We start from the raw sequence: 24,566 nt of genomic DNA, 5'->3' as shown, positions 1-24,566 counted from the left end.
TTCTCCCTCATTTGTCCACCCTTCAACTGACATTTTGGCTGTGTAGGATTTTCATTCCCTTTAGACACCAGTTTTCTGAGGATTTGCTTAGGGTTCTGCAGGAGGGCAGAAAATCCTCTGTGGCCAAATGCAGTAGATTTTCTGTTTGGTGTCTCAAGCATGACCAGAATCCTTTTTTTGTTTGGGGGGGGGGGGGTCTCTTTGGTCCTCTCTTACTTGTGCGAATAGCTGAATACTGGCTTGGAATATTCTTTTGTTAAGGTTCATTTGTCAGCAATGTCTGCTTGTCTGCCTTTGTACCCACCTTTGGCGTCTTGTTTTGAGGTCAAACATTTCCTTAAAGGCGTTTTCTATATCAGGCCTCCAAGAAAACCTATTCCCCCATCTTGGGACCTTAATTTTGTTCTTGAAAAACTCACTCAAGCCCCTTTTGAACTTGTTTTTTTTTTCAACATTGCACCTAGAAGACTGTTTTATTAATGGCTCTTACTTCTGCCAAGAGAGTTCGAACTCCAGGCTGTTATACACATACATACAAATGTTTTAAGCATGGGCATTAATACCCTTCTAGCTTGCCAATATACCAAAACACTTGTTCCCATAATAAGTGTCCAGACTGTTCTTAAAAAATATGTAAACTAGTACCTGCTCTAATGTAATTTGGTAGTCTGTTCCAAGCATCAGCTACTCTCTCAGAGAACCATTTAGTACACTTCTCATTCCTGTAGAATCTCCTACACAGGTTATCTGATGATTCTCTAGTACTTTTTGTTAACCCCAAACATTCCCAGAAGTAGTTGTCCCTAAATACTCCATATACCTGAATAAGATCTCCTCTTAGATATCTGTAAGAAACACTTACAAGTTCAGATATTTTAGTCTTTCATAATAACTTAAAGTTTCACATCCATGCATGCCCTTGGTATATTTCCGCTGTACTCATTCCACTTTACTCATGCTTGTTTTCCTATAGGGTTTCCATATTGTTATTCCATACTCAAGTTTGGGTCTAACGTAACTAACAAACAATGACTTCATTATGTTTGATTTCCTAGACATTATAAATCTTTTTATACAACCTATAGTTCTATAACTATCGTTAGCCAACTGGTTGATATGATTAGAAAAACTCATAGCTGAATTTACCCATATACCCAGGTCCTTAAATGAGGCTACAGTTTCAATAACTGCGTGCTGCATTAAATATTCATCTTTCAGTTTATGTCTCCCAAATCTCATATGCTTAGTTTTTGATGTACTTATCAACATATTATTCTCCTGTGCCCAAATGGTCAATTTAGTCAAGTTATTTTGCAGACATGCCTTATCTGTAACATATCTATTTATTTATTTTACATTTGTTGGCCGGGATAGTACGACTGGATATATGTCCATTTTCAGCAGAGGCCCACAGAGAAAAGCTCCAAGATAATAATACACATTGAACATTTAGTAAATGCTAGTTTCAAGTAGATTATAGTCATAAGCAATACCAGCATTTAGCACATATAGTACTAACTTATTATAAAACAGTTTACAAAACATAACATTATTTTCAAAGTTATATATACATACATTACATTCAGGTTTAAGACACATTGAGCAGCAGTTATACAATTGATCCACATGTAATCAGTTTACCCAATTTCAGGTCAGCATACAGACTGTAGGACACCTCCGATTTTAAAAAGCAAGGTCTGAAAGATACAATCTAAGCAAGTAAGGGCTTAGGACAGAGCCCTGTGGGACACCTTGACTGTAACCAAGGATTTCACCTGTCCAGTTGGTGTGTGATACTTGCCATGTCCTATTTGCAAGCCATGCAGCTATCCATCTTATCAAGAGTACATCAATACCTAGTTGTACTAATTTATTGATCAGTGTTTTGTGTATGACCCTGTCAAATGCTGAAGTTAAATCTATGTAAATCACATCACAGCACAATTTCTCATTCATAGCTGTTATATTGTTATAGAACATCATGTTACAGGTGGTAATAGATCTGTTTTCAACACATGCATGCTGATATATGGTTTCAAGTCCCAACCTATCCAGTTCTGACAATAACTTATCCAGTATTACCTTCTCCGTTATTTTTCCACAACATGAAAGCAGACTTAAGGGTCTATATGACTCTGGGGTTGTCCTACTCCCCTTTCCCTTAAAGACAGGTTTAATAAGTGCATGTCTCCAATCTTGGGGAATCTCCCCATATTTATATGACCTAGTGAATAACAGATATAATGGTACTGTAAGTTCTTGCTGAAGTGTTCTCAGGCATTGTTACTAATTCCGTCTCCTCCCTGTGCTTTGTTTGGATCCAGTTTGCGCAGTTCTTTTTCAATATAATCTAAATTGATTCCAGTATCAGGGGTTACCTGGATGTCACTAGGACAACTTACATACCCCTTTTGTGGAGCCAAACTATTTTACATAAGATTTTGTAAATATATCTATAATCTGTTGTGTCTGAGAATAAATTTTAGAATCTGCACACAGTTTATCAATTAATGTGTGTTTACTCCTTCCACATCTTATGTATCTATAAAAAGGTTTCCTATTATGTTCAATATCTTTATATAAATTTTCTTCAAATTTTTCTTGATCTTGTCTCACACTATGCTTAATCTGTTTATCCAGCTTGTTTATTTCAGTTTTCAGAGTTGTAGTTCAACCTCTCTTCCATTTCTTATATTTTTTGTCTCTCACCTTAATCAGATATCTTGTTCTTATGGAAATATGTCTGCCTGATATTGTATGCTTATATCCTGATGTTAAACATTTTTTTTACTTTTTGCACTCAAACAATTTCTCTTTCAAAACTTTCCACATTCCATCTGCAGTTTTTCCACTGAACACCTCACTCCAGTTAGTTTTACATAGTGACTGTTCTGCTTCCCTATAATCTGTAGTTAACCTTCTGTGCATTGCTTAGATTTCAGTTTGGCAGAATTATCTAGCAACAAATTAATGATCACTGCACATCAATAGTGGTAAAACTTGACTTGACGGTACAGTGATTTCTTTGGGAACACAAACAATGTCTAGTATGGTCCGTCCCCTGGTAGGTTTTTTTTTTACATTCTGAAGCAATTGTTATTCCTGAATATACTCTGTGGATAATTTCTTTACTAATGTTGTTGAATCAATATTATTCAGGTCTGTTTCTGGTAAATTTAAGTTCCCAGCTAATATTATTCTTCCCTCCTGTGTTTCATGTAAGAAATGTATGAATTCCTCTAGGTCATCTGCACTGGACTTTAGTGGTCTGTACACTCCAACAATTGTTATATGTTCCAGGGTTGTCTTTACTGTCACAGTTACACAGTCTATAGTATTGGTGTTATCACTGAGCATGTAATAATCACAGGTCTCATAACTATCTTTAATCCCTATCATAACACCTCCACCTGATTTTTTATTAGAATGTCTGTTACAGTAAAAAACATTTATACCCTGACAGAACTGGTTTACAGCCATTGTTCTTTAACCATGTTCGCAAACAATAACAACATCAATCTTGTGGGAACGTAGCAAATTTTCCAGTTAAAAAACATTATTATTAATGCTTCTAGCATTAACAATCATCAGAGATGCATCAAATGTTGCTATCTGTGGGCTGTTAAATTTTCAACATGGCAAAAATCCTGCTTAGTGTTTGTCAAATGTTGCAAAATATCTGCTGCAAAAATTGTCTTCCCTGATCTAGACAAATGCACACCATCCTGTCTGAACACGTGTGCCCAAAAGAAGGCTTGGATGCTCTACACATTTCCAATTTTTTAAAACCGGAAGTTTTTCCATGTAGGTGTTTCCTTTGTGATTTTTGACAGGGCCAGGATGTCTCTGTGTACTAACCCTTCTTTCTTGCCCAAAGTGGTTAATGATTCGTCCCTGACCCAATCTGTTCCAGTTCCTTCCTTTGTGATTTTTGACAGAGCCAGGATGTCTGTCCGTACTAACCCTTCTTTCATGCCCGAGGTGGTTAATGATTCGTCCCTGACCCAATCTGTTCCAGTTCCTTCCTTTGTGATTTTTGACAGGGCCAGGATGTCTGTCCGTACTAACCCTTCTTTCATGCCCGAGGTGGTTAATGATTCGTCCCTGACCCAATCTGTTCCAGTTCCTTCCTTTGTGATTTTTGACAGGGCCAGGATGTCTCTCCGTACTAACCCTTCTTTCATGCCCGAGGTGGTTAATGATTCGTCCCTGACCCAATCTGTTCCAGTTCCTTCCTTTGTGATTTTTGACAGGGCCAGGATGTCTGTCCGTACTAACCCTTCTTTCATGCCCGAGGTGGTTAATGATTCGTCCCTGACCCAATCTGTTCCAGTTCCTTCCTTTGTGATTTTTGACAGGGCCAGGATGTCTCTCCGTACTAACCCTTCTTTCATGCCCGAGGTGGTTAATGATTCGTCCCTGACCCAATCTGTTCCAGTTCCTTCCTTTGTGATTTTCACAGGGCCAGGATGTCTGTCCGTACTAACCCTTCTTTCATGCCCGAGGTGGTTAATGATTCGTCCCTGACCCAATCTGTTCCAGTTCCTTCCTTTGTGATTTTTGACAGGGCCAGGATGTCTCTCCGTACTAACCCTTCTTTCATGCCCGAGGTGGTTAATGATTCGTCCCTGACCCAATCTGTTCCAGTTCCTTCCTTTGTGATTTTTGACAGGGCCAGGATGTCTCTCCGTACTAACCCTTCTTTCATGCCCGAGGTGGTTAATGATTCGTCCCTGACCCAATCTGTTCCAGTTCCTTCCTTTGTGATTTTTGACAGGGCCAGGATGTCTCTCCGTACTAACCCTTCTTTCATGCCCGAGGTGGTTAATGATTCGTCCCTGACCCAATCTGTTCCAGTTCCTTCCTTTGTGATTTTTGACAGGGCCAGGATGTCTCTCCGTACTAACCCTTCTTTCATGCCCGAGGTGGTTAATGATTCGTCCCTGACCCAATCTGTTCCAGTTCCTTCCTTTGTGATTTTGACAGGGCCAGGATGTCTGTCCGTACTAACCCTTCTTTCATGCCCGAGGTGGTTAATGATTCGTCCCTGACCCAATCTGTTCCAGTTCCTTCCTTTGTGATCTTGACAGGGCCAGGATGTCTGTCCGTACTAACCCTTCTTTCATGCCCGAGGTGGTTAATGATTCGTCCCTGACCCAATCTGTTCCAGTTCCTTCCTTTGTGATTTTTGACAGGGCCAGGATGTCTCTCCGCACTAACCCTTCTTTCATGCCCGAGGTGGTTAATGATTCGTCCCTGACCCAATCTGTTCCAGTTCCTTCCTTTGTGATTTTTGACAGGGCCAGGATGTCTCTCCGTACTAACCCTTCTTTCATGCCCGAGGTGGTTAATGATTCGTCCCTGACCCAATCTGTTCCAGTTCCTTCCTTTGTGATTTTTGACAGGGCCAGGATGTCTCTCCGTACTAACCCTTCTTTCATGCCCGAGGTGGTTAATGATTCGTCCCTGACCCAATCTGTTCCAGTTCCTTCCTTTGTGATTTTTGACAGGGCCAGGATGTCTCTCCGTACTAACCCTTCTTTCATGCCCGAGGTGGTTAATGATTCGTCCCTGACCCAATCTGTTCCAGTTCCTTCCTTTGTGATTTTTGACAGGGCCAGGATGTCTGTCCGTACTAACCCTTCTTTCATGCCCGAGGTGGTTAATGATTCGTCCCTGACCCAATCTGTTCCAGTTCCTTCCTTTGTGATTTTTGACAGGGCCAGGATGTCTCTCCGTACTAACCCTTCTTTCATGCCCGAGGTGGTTAATGATTCGTCCCTGACCCAATCTGTTCCAGTTCCTTCCTTTGTGATTTTTGACAGGGCCAGGATGTCTCTCCGTACTAACCCTTCTTTCATGCCCGAGGTGGTTAATGATTCGTCCCTGACCCAATCTGTTCCAGTTCCTTCCTTTGTGATTTTTGACAGGGCCAGGATGTCTCTCCGTACTAACCCTTCTTTCATGCCCGAGGTGGTTAATGATTCGTCCCTGACCCAATCTGTTCCAGTTCCTTCCTTTGTGATTTTTGACAGGGCCAGGATGTCTCTCCGTACTAACCCTTCTTTCATGCCCGAGGTGGTTAATGATTCGTCCCTGACCCAATCTGTTCCAGTTCCTTCCTTTGTGATTTTTGACAGGGCCAGGATGTCTCTCCGTACTAACCCTTCTTTCATGCCCGAGGTGGTTAATGATTCGTCCCTGACCCAATCTGTTCCAGTTCCTTCCTTTGTGATTTTTGACAGGGCCAGGATGTCTCTCCGTACTAACCCTTCTTTCATGCCCGAGGTGGTTAATGATTCGTCCCTGACCCAATCTGTTCCAGTTCCTTCCTTTGTGATTTTTGACAGGGCCAGGATGTCTGTCCGTACTAACCCTTCTTTCATGCCCGAGGTGGTTAATGATTCGTCCCTGACCCAATCTGTTCCAGTTCCTTCCTTTGTGATTTTTGACAGGGCCAGGATGTCTCTCCGCACTAACCCTTCTTTCATGCCCGAGGTGGTTAATGATTCGTCCCTGACCCAATCTGTTCCAGTTCCTTCCTTTGTGATTTTTGACAGGGCCAGGATGTCTGTCCGTACTAACCCTTCTTTCATGCCCGAGGTGGTTAATGATTCGTCCCTGACCCAATCTGTTCCAGTTCCTTCCTTTGTGATTTTTGACAGGGCCAGGATGTCTGTCCGTACTAACCCTTCTTTCATGCCCGAGGTGGTTAATGATTCGTCCCTGACCCAATCTGTTCCAGTTCCTTCCTTTGTGATTTTGACAGGGCCAGGATGTCTGTCCGCACTAACCCTTCTTTCATGCCCGAGGTGGTTAATGATTCGTCCCTGACCCAATCTGTTCCAGTTCCTTCCTTTGTGATTTTTGACAGGGCCAGGATGTCTCTCCGTACTAACCCTTCTTTCATGCCCGAGGTGGTTAATGATTCGTCCCTGACCCAATCTGTTCCAGTTCCTTCCTTTGTGATTTTTGACAGGGCCAGGATGTCTCTCCGTACTAACCCTTCTTTCATGCCCGAGGTGGTTAATGATTCGTCCCTGACCCAATCTGTTCCAGTTCCTTCCTTTGTGATTTTTGACAGGGCCAGGATGTCTCTCCGCACTAACCCTTCTTTCATGCCCGAGGTGGTTAATGATTCGTCCCTGACCCAATCTGTTCCAGTTCCTTCCTTTGTGATTTTGACAGGGCCAGGATGTCTCTCCGTACTAACCCTTCTTTCATGCCCGAGGTGGTTAATGATTCGTCCCTGACCCAATCTGTTCCAGTTCCTTCCTTTGTGATTTTTGACAGGGCCAGGATGTCTGTCCGTACTAACCCTTCTTTCATGCCCGAGGTGGTTAATGATTCGTCCCTGACCCAATCTGTTCCAGTTCCTTCCTTTGTGATTTTTGACAGGGCCAGGATGTCTCTCCGTACTAACCCTTCTTTCATGCCCGAGGTGGTTAATGATTCGTCCCTGACCCAATCTGTTCCAGTTCCTTCCTTTGTGATTTTGACAGGGCCAGGATGTCTGTCCGTACTAACCCTTCTTTCATGCCCGAGGTGGTTAATGATTCGTCCCTGACCCAATCTGTTCCAGTTCCTTCCTTTGTGATTTTTGACAGGGCCAGGATGTCTGTCCGTACTAACCCTTCTTTCATGCCCGAGGTGGTTAATGATTCGTCCCTGACCCAATCTGTTCCAGTTCCTTCCTTTGTGATTTTTGACAGGGCCAGGATGTCTCTCCGTACTAACCCTTCTTTCATGCCCGAGGTGGTTAATGATTCGTCCCTGACCCAATCTGTTCCAGTTCCTTCCTTTGTGATTTTTGACAGGGCCAGGATGTCTCTCCGCACTAACCCTTCTTTCATGCCCGAGGTGGTTAATGATTCGTCCCTGACCCAATCTGTTCCAGTTCCTTCCTTTGTGATTTTTGACAGGGCCAGGATGTCTCTCCATACTAACCCTTCTTTCATGCCCGAGGTGGTTAATGATTCGTCCCTGACCCAATCTGTTCCAGTTCCTTCCTTTGTGATTTTTGACAGGGCCAGGATGTCTGTCCGTACTAACCCTTCTTTCATGCCCGAGGTGGTTAATGATTCGTCCCTGACCCAATCTGTTCCAGTTCCTTCCTTTGTGATTTTTGACAGGGCCAGGATGTCTCTCCGTACTAACCCTTCTTTCATGCCCGAGGTGGTTAATGATTCGTCCCTGACCCAATCTGTTCCAGTTCCTTCCTTTGTGATTTTTGACAGGGCCAGGATGTCTCTCCGTACTAACCCTTCTTTCATGCCCGAGGTGGTTAATGATTCGTCCCTGACCCAATCTGTTCCAGTTCCTTCCTTTGTGATTTTTGACAGGGCCAGGATGTCTCTCCGTACTAACCCTTCTTTCATGCCCGAGGTGGTTAATGATTCGTCCCTGACCCAATCTGTTCCAGTTCCTTCCTTTGTGATTTTTGACAGGGCCAGGATGTCTCTCCGCACTAACCCTTCTTTCATGCCCGAGGTGGTTAATGATTCGTCCCTGACCCAATCTGTTCCAGTTCCTTCCTTTGTGATTTTTGACAGGGCCAGGATGTCTCTCCGTACTAACCCTTCTTTCATGCCCGAGGTGGTTAATGATTCGTCCCTGACCCAATCTGTTCCAGTTCCTTCCTTTGTGATTTTTGACAGGGCCAGGATGTCTGTCCGTACTAACCCTTCTTTCATGCCCGAGGTGGTTAATGATTCGTCCCTGACCCAATCTGTTCCAGTTCCTTCCTTTGTGATTTTTGACAGGGCCAGGATGTCTCTCCGCACTAACCCTTCTTTCATGCCCGAGGTGGTTAATGATTCGTCCCTGACCCAATCTGTTCCAGTTCCTTCCTTTGTGATTTTTGACAGGGCCAGGATGTCTCCGCACTAACCCTTCTTTCATGCCCGAGGTGGTTAATGATTCGTCCCTGACCCAATCTGTTCCAGTTCCTTCCTTTGTGATTTTTGACAGGGCCAGGATGTCTCTCCGTACTAACCCTTCTTTCATGCCCGAGGTGGTTAATGATTCGTCCCTGACCCAATCTGTTCCAGTTCCTTCCTTTGTGATTTTTGACAGGGCCAGGATGTCTCTCCGTACTAACCCTTCTTTCATGCCCGAGGTGGTTAATGATTCGTCCCTGACCCAATCTGTTCCAGTTCCTTCCTTTGTGATTTTGACAGGGCCAGGATGTCTCCGTACTAACCCTTCTTTCATGCCCGAGGTGGTTAATGATTCGTCCCTGACCCAATCTGTTCCAGTTCCTTCCTTTGTGATTTTTGACAGGGCCAGGATGTCTCTCCGCACTAACCCTTCTTTCATGCCCGAGGTGGTTAATGATTCGTCCCTGACCCAATCTGTTCCAGTTCCTTCCTTTGTGATTTTTGACAGGGCCAGGATGTCTCTCCGTACTAACCCTTCTTTCATGCCCGAGGTGGTTAATGATTCGTCCCTGACCCAATCTGTTCCAGTTCCTTCCTTTGTGATTTTTGACAGGGCCAGGATGTCTCTCCGCACTAACCCTTCTTTCATGCCCGAGGTGGTTAATGATTCGTCCCTGACCCAATCTGTTCCAGTTCCTTCCTTTGTGATTTTTGACAGGGCCAGGATGTCTCTCCGCACTAACCCTTCTTTCATGCCCGAGGTGGTTAATGATTCGTCCCTGACCCAATCTGTTCCAGTTCCTTCCTTTGTGATTTTTGACAGGGCCAGGATGTCTCTCCGTACTAACCCTTCTTTCATGCCCGAGGTGGTTAATGATTCGTCCCTGACCCAATCTGTTCCAGTTCCTTCCTTTGTGATTTTTGACAGGGCCAGGATGTCTCTCCGTACTAACCCTTCTTTCATGCCCGAGGTGGTTAATGATTCGTCCCTGACCCAATCTGTTCCAGTTCCTTCCTTTGTGATTTTTGACAGGGCCAGGATGTCTGTCCGTACTAACCCTTCTTTCATGCCCGAGGTGGTTAATGATTCGTCCCTGACCCAATCTGTTCCAGTTCCTTCCTTTGTGATTTTTGACAGGGCCAGGATGTCTCTCCGTACTAACCCTTCTTTCATGCCCGAGGTGGTTAATGATTCGTCCCTGACCCAATCTGTTCCAGTTCCTTCCTTTGTGATTTTGACAGGGCCAGGATGTCTCTCCGTACTAACCCTTCTTTCATGCCCGAGGTGGTTAATGATTCGTCCCTGACCCAATCTGTTCCAGTTCCTTCCTTTGTGATTTTTCACAGGGCCAGGATGTCTGTCCGTACTAACCCTTCTTTCATGCCCGAGGTGGTTAATGATTCGTCCCTGACCCAATCTGTTCCAGTTCCTTCCTTTGTGATTTTTGACAGGGCCAGGATGTCTCTCCGTACTAACCCTTCTTTCATGCCCGAGGTGGTTAATGATTCGTCCCTGACCCAATCTGTTCCAGTTCCTTCCTTTGTGATTTTTGACAGGGCCAGGATGTCTCTCCGCACTAACCCTTCTTTCATGCCCGAGGTGGTTAATGATTCGTCCCTGACCCAATCTGTTCCAGTTCCTTCCTTTGTGATTTTTGACAGGGCCAGGATGTCTCTCCGTACTAACCCTTCTTTCATGCCCGAGGTGGTTAATGATTCGTCCCTGACCCAATCTGTTCCAGTTCCTTCCTTTGTGATTTTTGACAGGGCCAGGATGTCTCTCCGTACTAACCCTTCTTTCATGCCCGAGGTGGTTAATGATTCGTCCCTGACCCAATCTGTTCCAGTTCCTTCCTTTGTGATTTTTGACAGGGCCAGGATGTCTCTCCGTACTAACCCTTCTTTCATGCCCGAGGTGGTTAATGATTCGTCCCTGACCCAATCTGTTCCAGTTCCTTCCTTTGTGATTTTTGACAGGGCCAGGATGTCTCTCCGTACTAACCCTTCTTTCATGCCCGAGGTGGTTAATGATTCGTCCCTGACCCAATCTGTTCCAGTTCCTTCCTTTGTGATTTTTGACAGGGCCAGGATGTCTCTCCGCACTAACCCTTCTTTCATGCCCGAGGTGGTTAATGATTCGTCCCTGACCCAATCTGTTCCAGTTCCTTCCTTTGTGATTTTTGACAGGGCCAGGATGTCTCTCCGTACTAACCCTTCTTTCATGCCCGAGGTGGTTAATGATTCGTCCCTGACCCAATCTGTTCCAGTTCCTTCCTTTGTGATTTTTGACAGGGCCAGGATGTCTCTCCGTACTAACCCTTCTTTCATGCCCGAGGTGGTTAATGATTCGTCCCTGACCCAATCTGTTCCAGTTCCTTCCTTTGTGATTTTTGACAGGGCCAGGATGTCTGTCCGCACTAACCCTTCTTTCATGCCCGAGGTGGTTAATGATTCGTCCCTGACCCAATCTGTTCCAGTTCCTTCCTTTGTGATTTTTGACAGGGCCAGGATGTCTCTCCGTACTAACCCTTCTTTCATGCCCGAGGTGGTTAATGATTCGTCCCTGACCCAATCTGTTCCAGTTCCTTCCTTTGTGATTTTTGACAGGGCCAGGATGTCTCTCCGTACTAACCCTTCTTTCATGCCCGAGGTGGTTAATGATTCGTCCCTGACCCAATCTGTTCCAGTTCCTTCCTTTGTGATTTTTGACAGGGCCAGGATGTCTCTCCGTACTAACCCTTCTTTCATGCCCGAGGTGGTTAATGATTCGTCCCTGACCCAATCTGTTCCAGTTCCTTCCTTTGTGATTTTGACAGGGCCAGGATGTCTCCCCGCACTCGCCCTTCTTTCATGCCCGAGGTGGTTAATGATTCGTCCCTGACCCAATCTGTTCCAGTTCCTTCCTTTGTGATTTTTGACAGGGCCAGGATGTCTCTCCGCACTAACCCTTCTTTCATGCCCGAGGTGGTTAATGATTCGTCCCTGACCCAATCTGTTCCAGTTCCTTCCTTTGTGATTTTTGACAGGGCCAGGATGTCTCTCCGTACTAACCCTTCTTTCATGCCCGAGGTGGTTAATGATTCGTCCCTGACCCAATCTGTTCCAGTTCCTTCCTTTGTGATTTTTGACAGGGCCAGGATGTCTGTCCGTACTAACCCTTCTTTCATGCCCGAGGTGGTTAATGATTCGTCCCTGACCCAATCTGTTCCAGTTCCTTCCTTTGTGATTTTTCACAGGGCCAGGATGTCTCTCCGTACTAACCCTTCTTTCATGCCCGAGGTGGTTAATGATTCGTCCCTGACCCAATCTGTTCCAGTTCCTTCCTTTGTGATTGTTGACAGGGCCAGGATGTCTCTCCGTACTAACCCTTCTTTCATGCCCGAGGTGGTTAATGATTCGTCCCTGACCCAATCTGTTCCAGTTCCTTCCTTTGTGATTTTTGACAGGGCCAGGATGTCTGTCCGTACTAACCCTTCTTTCATGCCCGAGGTGGTTAATGATTCGTCCCTGACCCAATCTGTTCCAGTTCCTTCCTTTGTGATTTTTGACAGGGCCAGGATGTCTCTCCGTACTAACCCTTCTTTCATGCCCGAGGTGGTTAATGATTCGTCCCTGACCCAATCTGTTCCAGTTCCTTCCTTTGTGATTTTTGACAGGGCCAGGATGTCTGTCCGTACTAACCCTTCTTTCATGCCCGAGGTGGTTAATGATTCGTCCCTGACCCAATCTGTTCCAGTTCCTTCCTTTGTGATTTTTCACAGGGCCAGGATGTCTGTCCGTACTAACCCTTCTTTCATGCCCGAGGTGGTTAATGATTCGTCCCTGACCCAATCTGTTCCAGTTCCTTCCTTTGTGATTTTTGACAGGGCCAGGATGTCTGTCCGTACTAACCCTTCTTTCATGCCCGAGGTGGTTAATGATTCGTCCCTGACCCAATCTGTTCCAGTTCCTTCCTTTGTGATTTTTGACAGGGCCAGGATGTCTCTCCGTACTAACCCTTCTTTCATGCCCGAGGTGGTTAATGATTCGTCCCTGACCCAATCTGTTCCAGTTCCTTCCTTTGTGATTTTTGACAGGGCCAGGATGTCTGTCCGTACTAACCCTTCTTTCATGCCCGAGGTGGTTAATGATTCGTCCCTGACCCAATCTGTTCCAGTTCCTTCCTTTGTGATTTTTGACAGGGCCAGGATGTCTCTCCGTACTAACCCTTCTTTCATGCCCGAGGTGGTTAATGATTCGTCCCTGACCCAATCTGTTCCAGTTCCTTCCTTTGTGATTTTTGACAGGGCCAGGATGTCTGTCCGCACTAACCCTTCTTTCATGCCCGAGGTGGTTAATGATTCGTCCCTGACCCAATCTGTTCCAGTTCCTTCCTTTGTGATTTTTGACAGGGCCAGGATGTCTGTCCGTACTAACCCTTCTTTCATGCCCGAGGTGGTTAATGATTCGTCCCTGACCCAATCTGTTCCAGTTCCTTCCTTTTTTCTGTTTCCACAATTTGCTAGTGAGAATGTGCTTCACACTTTGGATTTATACAGACAGCTCAAATCATTTGGATAAGACAAAGGCCATTCGAAAATCTAAAACCCTTTTTTGTTTTTTTTTTTAATTCCAGAGCTTTGGGTTTAGCAGTTTCTAAGCGAACCATCTCCTCCTGGATTCCTTAAGCCGTTTCCCTTTGTTATTTTCTTCATGACAATCAGCTTTCAGCTTCTGTTCGATCTCATTCTATTCTATCAGGGCAGGAACTTCTGGGTCTGGATACTAGATCCATTTTGGAAGCTGCTACCTCGTCCTCTGTTCACACTTTTACTAAGCATTACAAGTTGAAAGTAATTTCCAGAGCCAGAGCAGGACTTGCCAGGACTATCCTTCATGGATTTGTGGAGGGCTTATTCCCTGCCTTCGTCCTCCCATACATTGCAGTAGCTTTCATGCTCTGCCACATATGAAGAATACTCCAGCAGTGATGAGGAAGGCATAGTATAGTTGTGGAAGATTTTACCATAACAGTACGTTTTATTTATTTCACATTTGTTTACCGGGAAAGTTCAACTGGGCAGATACCCATTTTCAGTGGAGGCCAGGGGAGAAAAGCTCCACATATGATCATACCAAACAAACATTGCAACACAGACATAAAGATGGCAGTTTATACATGTTACAAAACACAACGAGGCATGTGTTAAAAATCATAGCTGTAGTGTAGATATACAAATACTAACACAACGAGGCATGTGTTAAAGTCATAGCTGTAGTGTAGATTAACACATGCCTCGTTGTGTTAGTATTTGTATAAGTCATAGCTGTAGTGTAGATATACAAATACTAACACAACGAGGCATGTGTTAAAGTCATAGCTGTAGTGTAGATATACAAATACTAACACAACGAGGCATGTGTTAAAATCATAGCTGTAGTGTAGATATACAAATACTAACACAACGAGGCATGTGTTAAATTCATAGCTGTAGTGTAGATATACAAATACTAACACAACGAGGCATGTGTTAAAATCATAGCTGTAGTGCAGATATACAAATACTAACACAACGAGGCATGTGTTAAATTCATAGCTGTAGTGTAGATATACAAATACTAACACAACGAGGCATGTGTTAAAGTCATAGCTGTAGTGTAGATATACAAATACTAACACAACGAGGCATGTGTTAAAGTCATAGCTGTAGTGTAGATATACAAATACTGACACAGTTTCCTTATTTATGGAGTCAGCAATTTCAATAAAAAGCAAAATGCATTTTCCTAACTTCAATTTCTTGTGTTGATTTGTAGGAAGTATTAGTAAGAGTAAAGAAGGTAGATGTCCTAGCTTTCGATGTTGCAGAATTTGGTCCCTTCCTCCTGTCCTCTTTTCTGTGTTGCTGGTCAAGGGGTTTCCTGTTTGCTCTGGTTCTGTGATGATTGAGTGTATGTATGTCACCTTTATGCCCCACAGTTGTGTGGGCAGCATATGGCTAATGTATGACGATAGGTAAAACAAAGGTTTTGTTATACTAGTTGGATATTTGGCTATCCTTGTCAGGATATCCAACATATGAAGTATATGTTAACTATGTAAAGTGAGATGTGTACTGTTATGGTAAGATCTTATACAACTATTCTTTCTTTCACAGTTACCAAAACAAGGGCAAAGTACCTCTTCTCTTCTTTTATTTATTTGTTTGTTTGCTTGTTTTCCAAGATCGTGCTTTCATCATGGCTGACTATTTGCAGGCACAGCCCAGGTTAAAGAATTCATATTTGATATGAATGCATACATAACATAATTAAATAATCACAGATGACACAAACACTTTCAATTATTATGTTAAAACTTTCCTTTTCCGAATCTCACAGAGGAAAGACATTTTGATATCCAAGATCATCCTGCCTAGATGTTTTTCACATTGTATAAAACATTGTTATATCAGGCATTGATAGAATATACTGCCATCACTTAAGGCTCATACCTCTCGAAGAATTTGCTGCCTGTATGACCTTCACGATGAACGTCACTATGGACAAGGTTTGTGCAGTAGCCACCTTCTCCGATCTAAGCACGTCAAACATTTCAAACTAGATATTACTTGTAGGACAAAATCAATATTTGGGCCTACCATGTTGAAGAGGATTTTCTCATAGCTGGGCCATCTTCAAGTATATTGCAGAAAATCAGTCCGTGTACTTATCAAAGGCAGTATGCTCTTTCCAGAAGTAAGTTACATACTTGCCGTAACAGTAGATCTGTAATAAGTTGGTTCTTCTTCAGTAGCGTTTTCCACCACCTGTGCCCCATCCAAGGCCAGTCTCAGTCTCCCTCCTGTTTTGCTGCTCAAGACAGTTACGACTGGCAAGTGTGTGTCCCCTAAGCAGGGTGACCTTGGGTGATTATCCAAAGTCTTTTATCTGCAGAATAAGTGATCTTTGCACTCTGACAACCTATCCAAATTGGAGGTGACCAGGATGATGGAAGCTGGGGAGGAGCTGAACAGCCTGAAGGCAGGTCCCAAGTGTCAGGTTATCCTAATGCCCCTGATATATATTCCTGTTAGTGGATCCACTTGCAGAGTTAATTTTATCATAAGTACATAACTTTTATTTCTCCATTATATGTATATAAATTATTCATTACCTTTTAAAACTAAATTGATGAGCTCAAAATTTCTGCATATAGTTGTCAAGCCTAAATCATTCTACTAATTCATAATTTTGCATTTTCCGGTCTACCTTTCATATTTGTTCTGTCCAGTGATACAAATGAACTGATGGAGGGATACAATGAAATACAACTTCAATACTAATTGCGAGATGCTCTGATCTGATGATTGTCACAAATGGAGATATGCATTGCATTAGAATACTTGTGGCATGCGTTGGATAGAATCATGTGAATCATTCCCAATGGTTTGTGGTGAGGTGGGGATTTTAAAGATAATTACTTGGGGATCAGTGTGGCATTTTGTTTTTAACCAAGTGTTTTGATTTTCTTTATACCAATATACAAACAAGGTATTGTTTGCTTAAATAGCGAGACAAGACTACTTGTGTTGTTGCTTGGAACATAGCTAATACTACAAATACTATGTAAAGGGGAACAGTATTCTGTTTAAATAATGTCCATGTTCTATAACAGGTCATTAATTGTTAACTGTTTCTTTAAGTCTGCAGGGGCACGCAATGCAGTAAGAATGCATGTCAGATGTCATTAAAAAAGGAACCTCTGAATTCTGAATGCATCAAGAACGTCACAGGTCAGATGTCTGCTGCAAGACATGAATTAATTTGGTTTGAAAATGGACTTCATAAATGTATGGAATATGACAAGACTTTCAGCCAGGAAAATGAACTAAACAAACATTTTCAAATGCATAAAGTTGATAAATTAAGCAAGCATTGTGATTTTAAGGAGAGCATCACATTTCCTGAAAGCTTTGCAACACATCGTCAGACACATGTTGGGGAGAGACCTAAAAATGAGCTCCACACTAGCATTAAGAATTCCAAACCAGGTAAAGGAGTTAAAGAGTGGGGCAAAAGGAAAAGTAGCCTGGCAAAACAAAAAAATGACTGTTTAGGAATGAAACACCGTAAGTGTGCAACACACGACAAGAGTTTTACACAGAATGCCTGCCATGATAGGCCATATAAATGTGCCACATGTGGTAAAAAATTTAAAAAGAAATGGTATCTCACGTGCCATGAAAAAACTCATACTGGAGAGAAACCATATAAATGTGCAACATGTGAAAAGAGTTTTATATGGAAGTGGAACCTTGCAAGTCATGAGAAAATTCACACCAGGGAGACGACATATAAATGTAAGACATGTAACAAGAGTTTTCAACGTAAGTGGAAGCTTGTATTCCATGAGCGAACGCACACAGGGGAGAAACCGCATAAATGTGCCACATGTGGGAAGGGTTTTATATGGAAGTGGAGCCTCACATGCCATGAGAAAATTCATACTGGGGAGACCAAATGTGAGACATGCGACTTAAGTTTTGAGGGAAAGTACAAGCTGTTATCCCATGAGAAAACACATGCTGAGGAGAAACCATACCAGTGTGCAAAGTGTAGCAAGTATTTTACGTTGAAGGACTCCCTTATTCGTCATGAGAAAACACACACTGGGAAGAAGCCATATAAATGTACAATATGTGGGAAGAGCTTTCAGTGGAAGAACAACCTCACGTACCATGAGGTAACGCATACTGGTGACAGACCATATAAATGTACCACGTGTGATAAGAGTTTCAGAAGGAACTGGGAGCTCACGGCCCACAACAGGATCCACACTGGGGAGAAGCTTTACAAATGTGACACATGTGACAAAAGTTTTCAGTACAAGAGCCGACTTGTAGACCATGAGAAAACTCATACTGGTGATAGACCACATAAATGTACCACATGTGGTAAAGGTTTTACAAGAAAGTCTCTCCTTACATATCACGAGAAAGGTCACACAAGAGAGAAGCCTTATAAATGTGCAATATGTGACAAAAGATTCATGCATAAGTCTGCCCTTGCACGCCATGAGAAAACACACACTGACGATAAAAAAAGAAATATTGGACCAAATGGAAAAAGACGTTACAGAAGAAGGGCTCCAAGTGAAAGAACCAAGCCTAGAAAGATTAAAATCCAAAAAGAAGCATGCAGTTGGGAAAAAAAGAAACTTGATATGGTGCAGTATATCAGCAGAAAAGAATGTTGTACTGACTAGATTGCAGGTTCAAAGACATCTGAAGATGTTTACAGGCAAAGGCACCCAGATGTGGCAAATTTCACAAGAAGAGAGTAACGGTCCAAAATGGAGTGCACTGAAAAGCAAGCGGTTCGGTACTTTAAAATGGCAGCAAAATGAAGCTAAGATGACAGACCGATGAGAAGTGAAGGTTTCAGTGTGAAGCTCTGGGTGCGACCCTCCAACACATGTTTGAGATGAAAATGCTCAAATCTCAGTAGCACGAAGAAAAAATAACAGAAGAACGGCTTAAAGCCGAGTGCCGTTTCCGATGCAAAGTCATTGTCTGTGCTGTTTCTACGTGCTGTGGCAAGGATTCACTTGTTTTGGGAGACTTCTTCATTCTTTGAGTTGGTTCGACTGTGGAATAGGTATATATAAGTTTGGGGGGTGTCCCCCACATCAGGCGTGCAAGGGAGCTTCCCCCATGCAAAAAACAAGGAAAAATAATTTTTTTTGCCCTTTTCAGTATTGGGCATTTTATTCACCCTTTCATCACATTGACTTTTAGGAAGTTGGCATTTCATTGTGGAATCCTTAGAGCAGGATACTTACTGAAGGTATACCACAGAACAAAATTTCATAACTTTCGTCAGAACTGATCGAAAGACCAGTTAGGATAGTGCATTTGGTGGGTGGGTGCAGTTCAGGAAACGAAGATCAAAGAGGACTTTATTAGTCAGGAGGAGAAAAGGAAGCCCTGCTCGACCTATTGATAGAGATCAGCGAAAGAGGCTGCAAAACCCCAGGTGATGTAACTAGAATGCACTGCTTTCTAAGCTGCTATAATAAGTAATAGATCAGTACCAGCAAAGTAGAGGGCAGTGCAGGAAGGTGAATGAACAAGTAGATTACCATTATAGAAACACAGGCAGCTATAAAGGAATTAAGATAAAATCATTGCTGGAAGAAAATACAAAGGTGAATAGCTTAGTAAAATAGGTGCAGTAAAAGTAGCGCATAACATTGAAACATCAAGACTGTGTTCTATCATTTCTAACAATAAATGAAAAAAATCCCAGGACCAGGAAATAGCTTATAATCTATACATAGAACTATAAAGAAAAAGCACAAAGCAGGCAATTTTTATTCAAAATTTAAAACGTTTTCTAAGGAACTTAGAAAGAAAACAACAGTAGTAACATTACCCAGTAATGAAATAAGTTATATATACACATGCGTTGTCACTTCACAGCAAGAGGCTGGTCCAGTTCAATTCTCAACTGGGGTGCCTTCTGTGTCGAGTCTGCATGTCCTCCCTGCATTCACGTGGGTTTCATCCAGGTGCTCCGGTTTCCTCCCACGTTCCAAAGACATAGACATGCCTTAGGTGGATTGGCAAATTACCACATTAGGAAACTGCATATGTTACAAATTTGTACATTTCAAAATAAAGGTGCATCAGTATAGCATAACATTTTCATATATGAACAATTAAAATAGCAGACCAGATATTCACTTGTTTGAGATAATGTAGATGTTAAACCTGAATCACCATTACACGATCATCTGCTTTAAGGGGGCACTTTTTTTTTTTTTTTTTTTTTACAGAAGAGGTTGTTACTAATTGGTCACATAGCTTTTACATTGATATTCTTCTGTTTTGTGTTCTGTCACTTCCCCTCTAAAAGTAACATGCTAGTAATTATTCCTAATATTCTATGCAAAATCCATTCTAAGTCTTTGGGGAAATTTTGGAGAGGGCTGTTTCTGCAAGGAAGGCCTTCCAAGTGTTACACCATCTTGTGGAAAAGCTCTTGTAAGGTTATTATTTTTTTTTTCAAGAGAAGGCTACACCTTAGCTAGAATAATTTTAATCTTGGAGTGGCAAACAAGAGAACTGCTCTTGCTATAACTGGACACCAGTTTGTAGAAGCCAGAGTGAGACAGTGGTGTTCCATTGTCAACAAGTCAGATGAAGCAACATATTTTATTATTGGCTGTTTGCATAAGTATGATAAAAAACTGAAGGCCTGTATTGGGAGGGCAAAATCTTATTTTGGTGTAAGGGCATTTCTATCAGTAGCCTTCCTTGCCTCATAAGTTGTTAGGTTAGAGTTTTAGATGAATTTTAGGTGGAGAAGTATCTTATTTATTGTAACCTCTGTGTGATTTGGAAATGTTACATTAGGGTTAGGCCATATTCCTTGAGTTTGTTGCTTTAGTATTTAGGTAAATGTGTAGTTAAGAGGGTCTCAAATAGTGAATGAATGCTACCCTTAAGTTTCTGATTGGTACCAAGAAACATTATGATTGCATTGTTTGATTTAATTGTAAACACTTTGAGTTGATGCCTAGTTGGGTGTATTTTCTTCGGGTTCAGGAATATTTTCCTGGCCATATTGGAGCATATAAGTGGCATACTGTTGTAGTACTCACTAGCTTTTGTGATAATGTCTCCTTCAGGGATCCAAATCAGTCACATTTTCTGCAGTTAGAATGTAGAAAAAGGTACCTTTTAATATTTTCAATGTAATTTAGATATATAGTGCTGAAATGTAGAAGAGCACAACTTGAATTCATTTTTATGTATGCATTTTGAAAAGCTTTTTTTAATAAAATTTGAAGTCCAGAAAAAAGCAATAGATTCTTTGCCCCTTTTATGGGCAAGCTTAAAAAAATAGTTTTGTTCAAATAAGCCAAAAACATGTGACGTCCAACTTCACTACTATCTCAGACTAAAATTATTGTCTGTAAAATGGTAAAAGCTCACATTTCTAAAAAAAATGCTGTTGTACGCAAAATGTTCTTCCTAATATACAGGTACAATATTTGTAAAAATGGGACCCATAGTTGCTTCCAGTTGCCTCTACACTAACTTCTCTGTACATTTTATTTTGCAAAGCAGTGCAATCATTTTCACAGTAAGGTCTAACCATGCACCAATGAAACCTATTTCACTAGCTGTTTATATCCCACTTCTACATGGTACACTTCTGTATTACTCCATACATCGGTGTTTAGCGTATTAAAATAAAAAGAAACAATGCTTTATGTAGAAGAGAAATACATTTTAGTTTCTTAACAAACCCCACTGAATCTTATATATAATGAGGTAAGGACCAAAACATGCCTTTCAACTTAGCCTGAACTAATGCTACATATGGTCCAGTCTTTGAATGATTAGCTGCTACAGCTAAGTGTAAGGCTGCATCAGAGATGTTTGTTATTTCTGAGGTAGTTATAGATGCACAAGCACATTCACACACAGTCTCTCTGTCTCTCACACTCACATTCACACACACACGTATACATATATATATATATATATATATATATATATATATGTATATATCTATACACACACACACACACGTATATTTATATATATATATATATATATATATATGTGTGTGTATATATATGGGTCTATATTAAATCATCGAACTTCTAAAAGTTCGAACGATGTAATATCGAACCCAAATGTCCGAAACAGTAAAATTAGCGAACACACAGAACAGCCGTAATATAGACACTATATATATATATATATATATATATATATATATATATATATATATATATATATACACATATACACATATACAGTGGGTATAAAAGTTTACACACCTCTGTTAAAATGCCAGGCTTTTGTGATATAAAAAAAATTGAGACCACAATAAATCATTTCATAACTTTTCCCACCTTTAATGTGACCGTTAACCTGTAAAATTCAATTGAAAAACAAACATCTGTTAGTGGAAAAAATATAAAAAATAAAAAACGTAGAATACACTGGTTGCTTAAGTGTGCACACCCTTAAATTAATACTTTGTTGTGTGTGCACAACTTTAAACTAATACTTTGTTGAAGCACCTTTTGATTTAAATACAGCATTCAGTCTTCTTGGGTACACACCTGCCATCAATTAAAGAGACTCTGATTAACCCCAAATAAAGTTTAGCTGTCCTAGTAGGATTTTCCTGACATTTACTCAGTTGCTTGCTACAGCAAAAGCTGTGGTTCGCAGAGAGAGCTTACAGAGCATCAAAGGGATCTCATTGTTCAAAGGTATCAGTTAGGAGAAGGGAACAAAAACATGTCCACAGCACTGGATATACCATGGAACACAGTGAAGACAGTCATCAAAAAGTGGAGAAAATATGGGACAACAGTGACATTGCAAAGAACTGGACGTCCCTCCAAAGTTGATGAAAAGACAAGATGAAAACTGGTCAGGGAGGCTGCCAAGAGACCTACAGCAACACTGAAGGAGATGCAGGAATTTCTGGCAAGTACTGGTTGTGTACTACATGTGACAGCAATCTCCCTTATTCTCTATATGTCTGGACTATGGGGTAGGATTGCAAGATGGAAGCCTTTTCTTACACAGAAAAACATCCAGGCCTGGCTAAAATTTGCAAAACAATGCATCAAGTCTCCCAAAAGCATGTGGGAAAATGTGTTATGGTCTGACGAGACGAAGGTTGAACTTTGTGGCCACAATTCCAAAAGGTATGTTTAGCGCAAAAACCCATTGCATCACCAAAATAACATCATCCCTACGTGAAGCATGGTGGTGGCAGTATCATGCTTTGGGGATGCTTTTCTTTGGCTGGAACTGGGGCATTAGTCAAGGTGGAGAGAATTATGAACACTTCCAAATACCAGTCACTTTTGGCCCAAAACCTTCAGGCATCTGATAGAAAGCTGAAGATGAAGAGGAATTTCACCTTTCAACACGACAATGACCCCAAGCATCCAAATCAACAAAAGAATGGCTTCACCAGAAGAAAATTAAAGTTTTGGAATGGCTCAGCCAGAGCCCAGACCTAAATCCAATAGAAAATCTGTGGGGGTGACCTGAAGATGGGTGTGCCCAAGAGATGCCCTCACAATCTGACAGATTTTGAGCACTTTTGCAAGGAACAGTGGGCATATATTGCCTAGTCAAGATGTGCCATGTTGATGGATTCCTACCCAACAAGACTGAATGCTATAATTAAATCAAAAGGTGCTTCAACAAAGTATTAGTTTAAGGGTGTGCACACACAACAAAGTATTAGTTTAAGGGTATGCACACTTATGCAACCAGCATATTGTGCATTTTTTATATTTTTCCCCTAACAGATTTGTTTTTCAGTTGAATTGTACAGGTTATAGATCACATTAAAGGTGGGAAAAGTTTTAAAATGATTTATTGTGGTCTCATTTTTTATATCACAAAAACCTGGCATTTTAACAGGGGTGTGTAAACTTTTTATATCCTGTGTATGTATGTATGTATGTATATATATATATATATATATATGTGTGTGTGTGTGTGTGTGTGTGTAGAAAGAGAGGCAGAGAGAGAGATGCGTGCTCACTTTTATAAATTTCAGGTTTTCAAAATGTGAATACCCGTGAGGAATGCCATTAATAATTCCGTCAGTTAGTGAGTCATGAATAATGACGTATTTCTTTTGTATGCTTAAACGTTTTTGTTTTTAGAAACTTCAGAATAAAATATTTGGCCTGTTGGCACAGTATTCATTTTACTAACATGACAAACCACTCACCCTTCTCAGTTTGCTTTATTCTGATTTTATTATTCTTTCATATAAAACTTTTTTCCATAATTAAATCATCTACATCTCAGTTCTGATATTTAACTCACAAGCACTCTCAAAGGATGGAATAGAGAAATACAAGTATATGTTTTTTTACCAATGGTATCTGGTGTTAACATATCATGTTCTTTTCTATTAAACCTTACTTTAAGCTGAACCTTTTTAGTGTAAACTAAAAATAATGTGTCAACAATATTGGCAAATCCTAAGGGGTTTTGTTGGGTCTGACTCCATAGGGGCATAAGAACATGCTAGCCAAGTATCACAGAAACCATAAGATGCCTTTAAGCAGACTAGCATAAAAGTTCATGCTTCCCTTTTCAAGCACTTAATAGGGCTCACATCTAAAATTTAGCAGGGCCATACATGCTAACCCTGGTGAAAGTTTGTGAGTACCCATCTAATCATCAAGAAGAGTGTTAAAGGTAGCCAGAGCAGTACATGCTTGACCTGTAGTGATGACTTATTCTACAGGCTAGGAATACATTGAGTTATGAGCGTGGCTCTGTCGCAAGTCTTGTTTATAAAGTCCTTAGCATTGTTGTTTGTGAAGCCCATTGGTTTTGTTAAGAAATAGGACATCAAGTAGGACTTGGTCTTTCATGGCTCAGAAAGCGAGACACAGGTCACCTTGCAGCAACATGTAGACTACTGAGTATAAAGAGAGTCTTGCTAATCTATCAGGGTAGCTGAAGGATTTAAGACCTTCAATTTTTTCTAGAAATTATTGTGACTTTTCCAGTTGACCAATTGCTTGAATTGTACTTTCTAAAAGGGGCACTGTATTAATTAATGCTTCTGATAAGGGAGGAATACAGTGGCAGGATGACTTTTTTTTCTTTTGAGGATATTCCCTTGGACAGCTAGAAGGATTTCCTGACTATACTG

At 41.5% G+C, this 24,566-nt stretch overlaps 1 protein-coding gene across 1 annotated transcript in view; it reads left to right on the top strand.

The window, feature by feature from the left end:
- Positions 1-21,361, top strand: part of LOC122815113 (zinc finger protein 883-like) — a 66,970-nt gene extending 45,609 nt beyond the window's left edge. Inside the window, exon 4 of the mRNA XM_044087358.1 lies at positions 16,544-21,361. Coding sequence (XP_043943293.1) covers positions 16,544-18,105 — 1,562 coding nt within the window. The 3' untranslated portion in view covers positions 18,106-21,361. The remainder of the gene's footprint in view (positions 1-16,543) is intronic.
- The last annotated feature ends 3,205 nt before the right edge of the window (positions 21,362-24,566 follow it).

Source organism: Protopterus annectens, chromosome 11.part0 (assembly GCF_019279795.1).
Source record: "Protopterus annectens isolate FY-2018-M chromosome 11.part0, PAN1.0, whole genome shotgun sequence".
NCBI classification, from domain to species: Eukaryota; Metazoa; Chordata; order Ceratodontiformes; family Protopteridae; genus Protopterus; species Protopterus annectens.
This window is presented reverse-complemented; position numbering and strand designations above follow the sequence as displayed.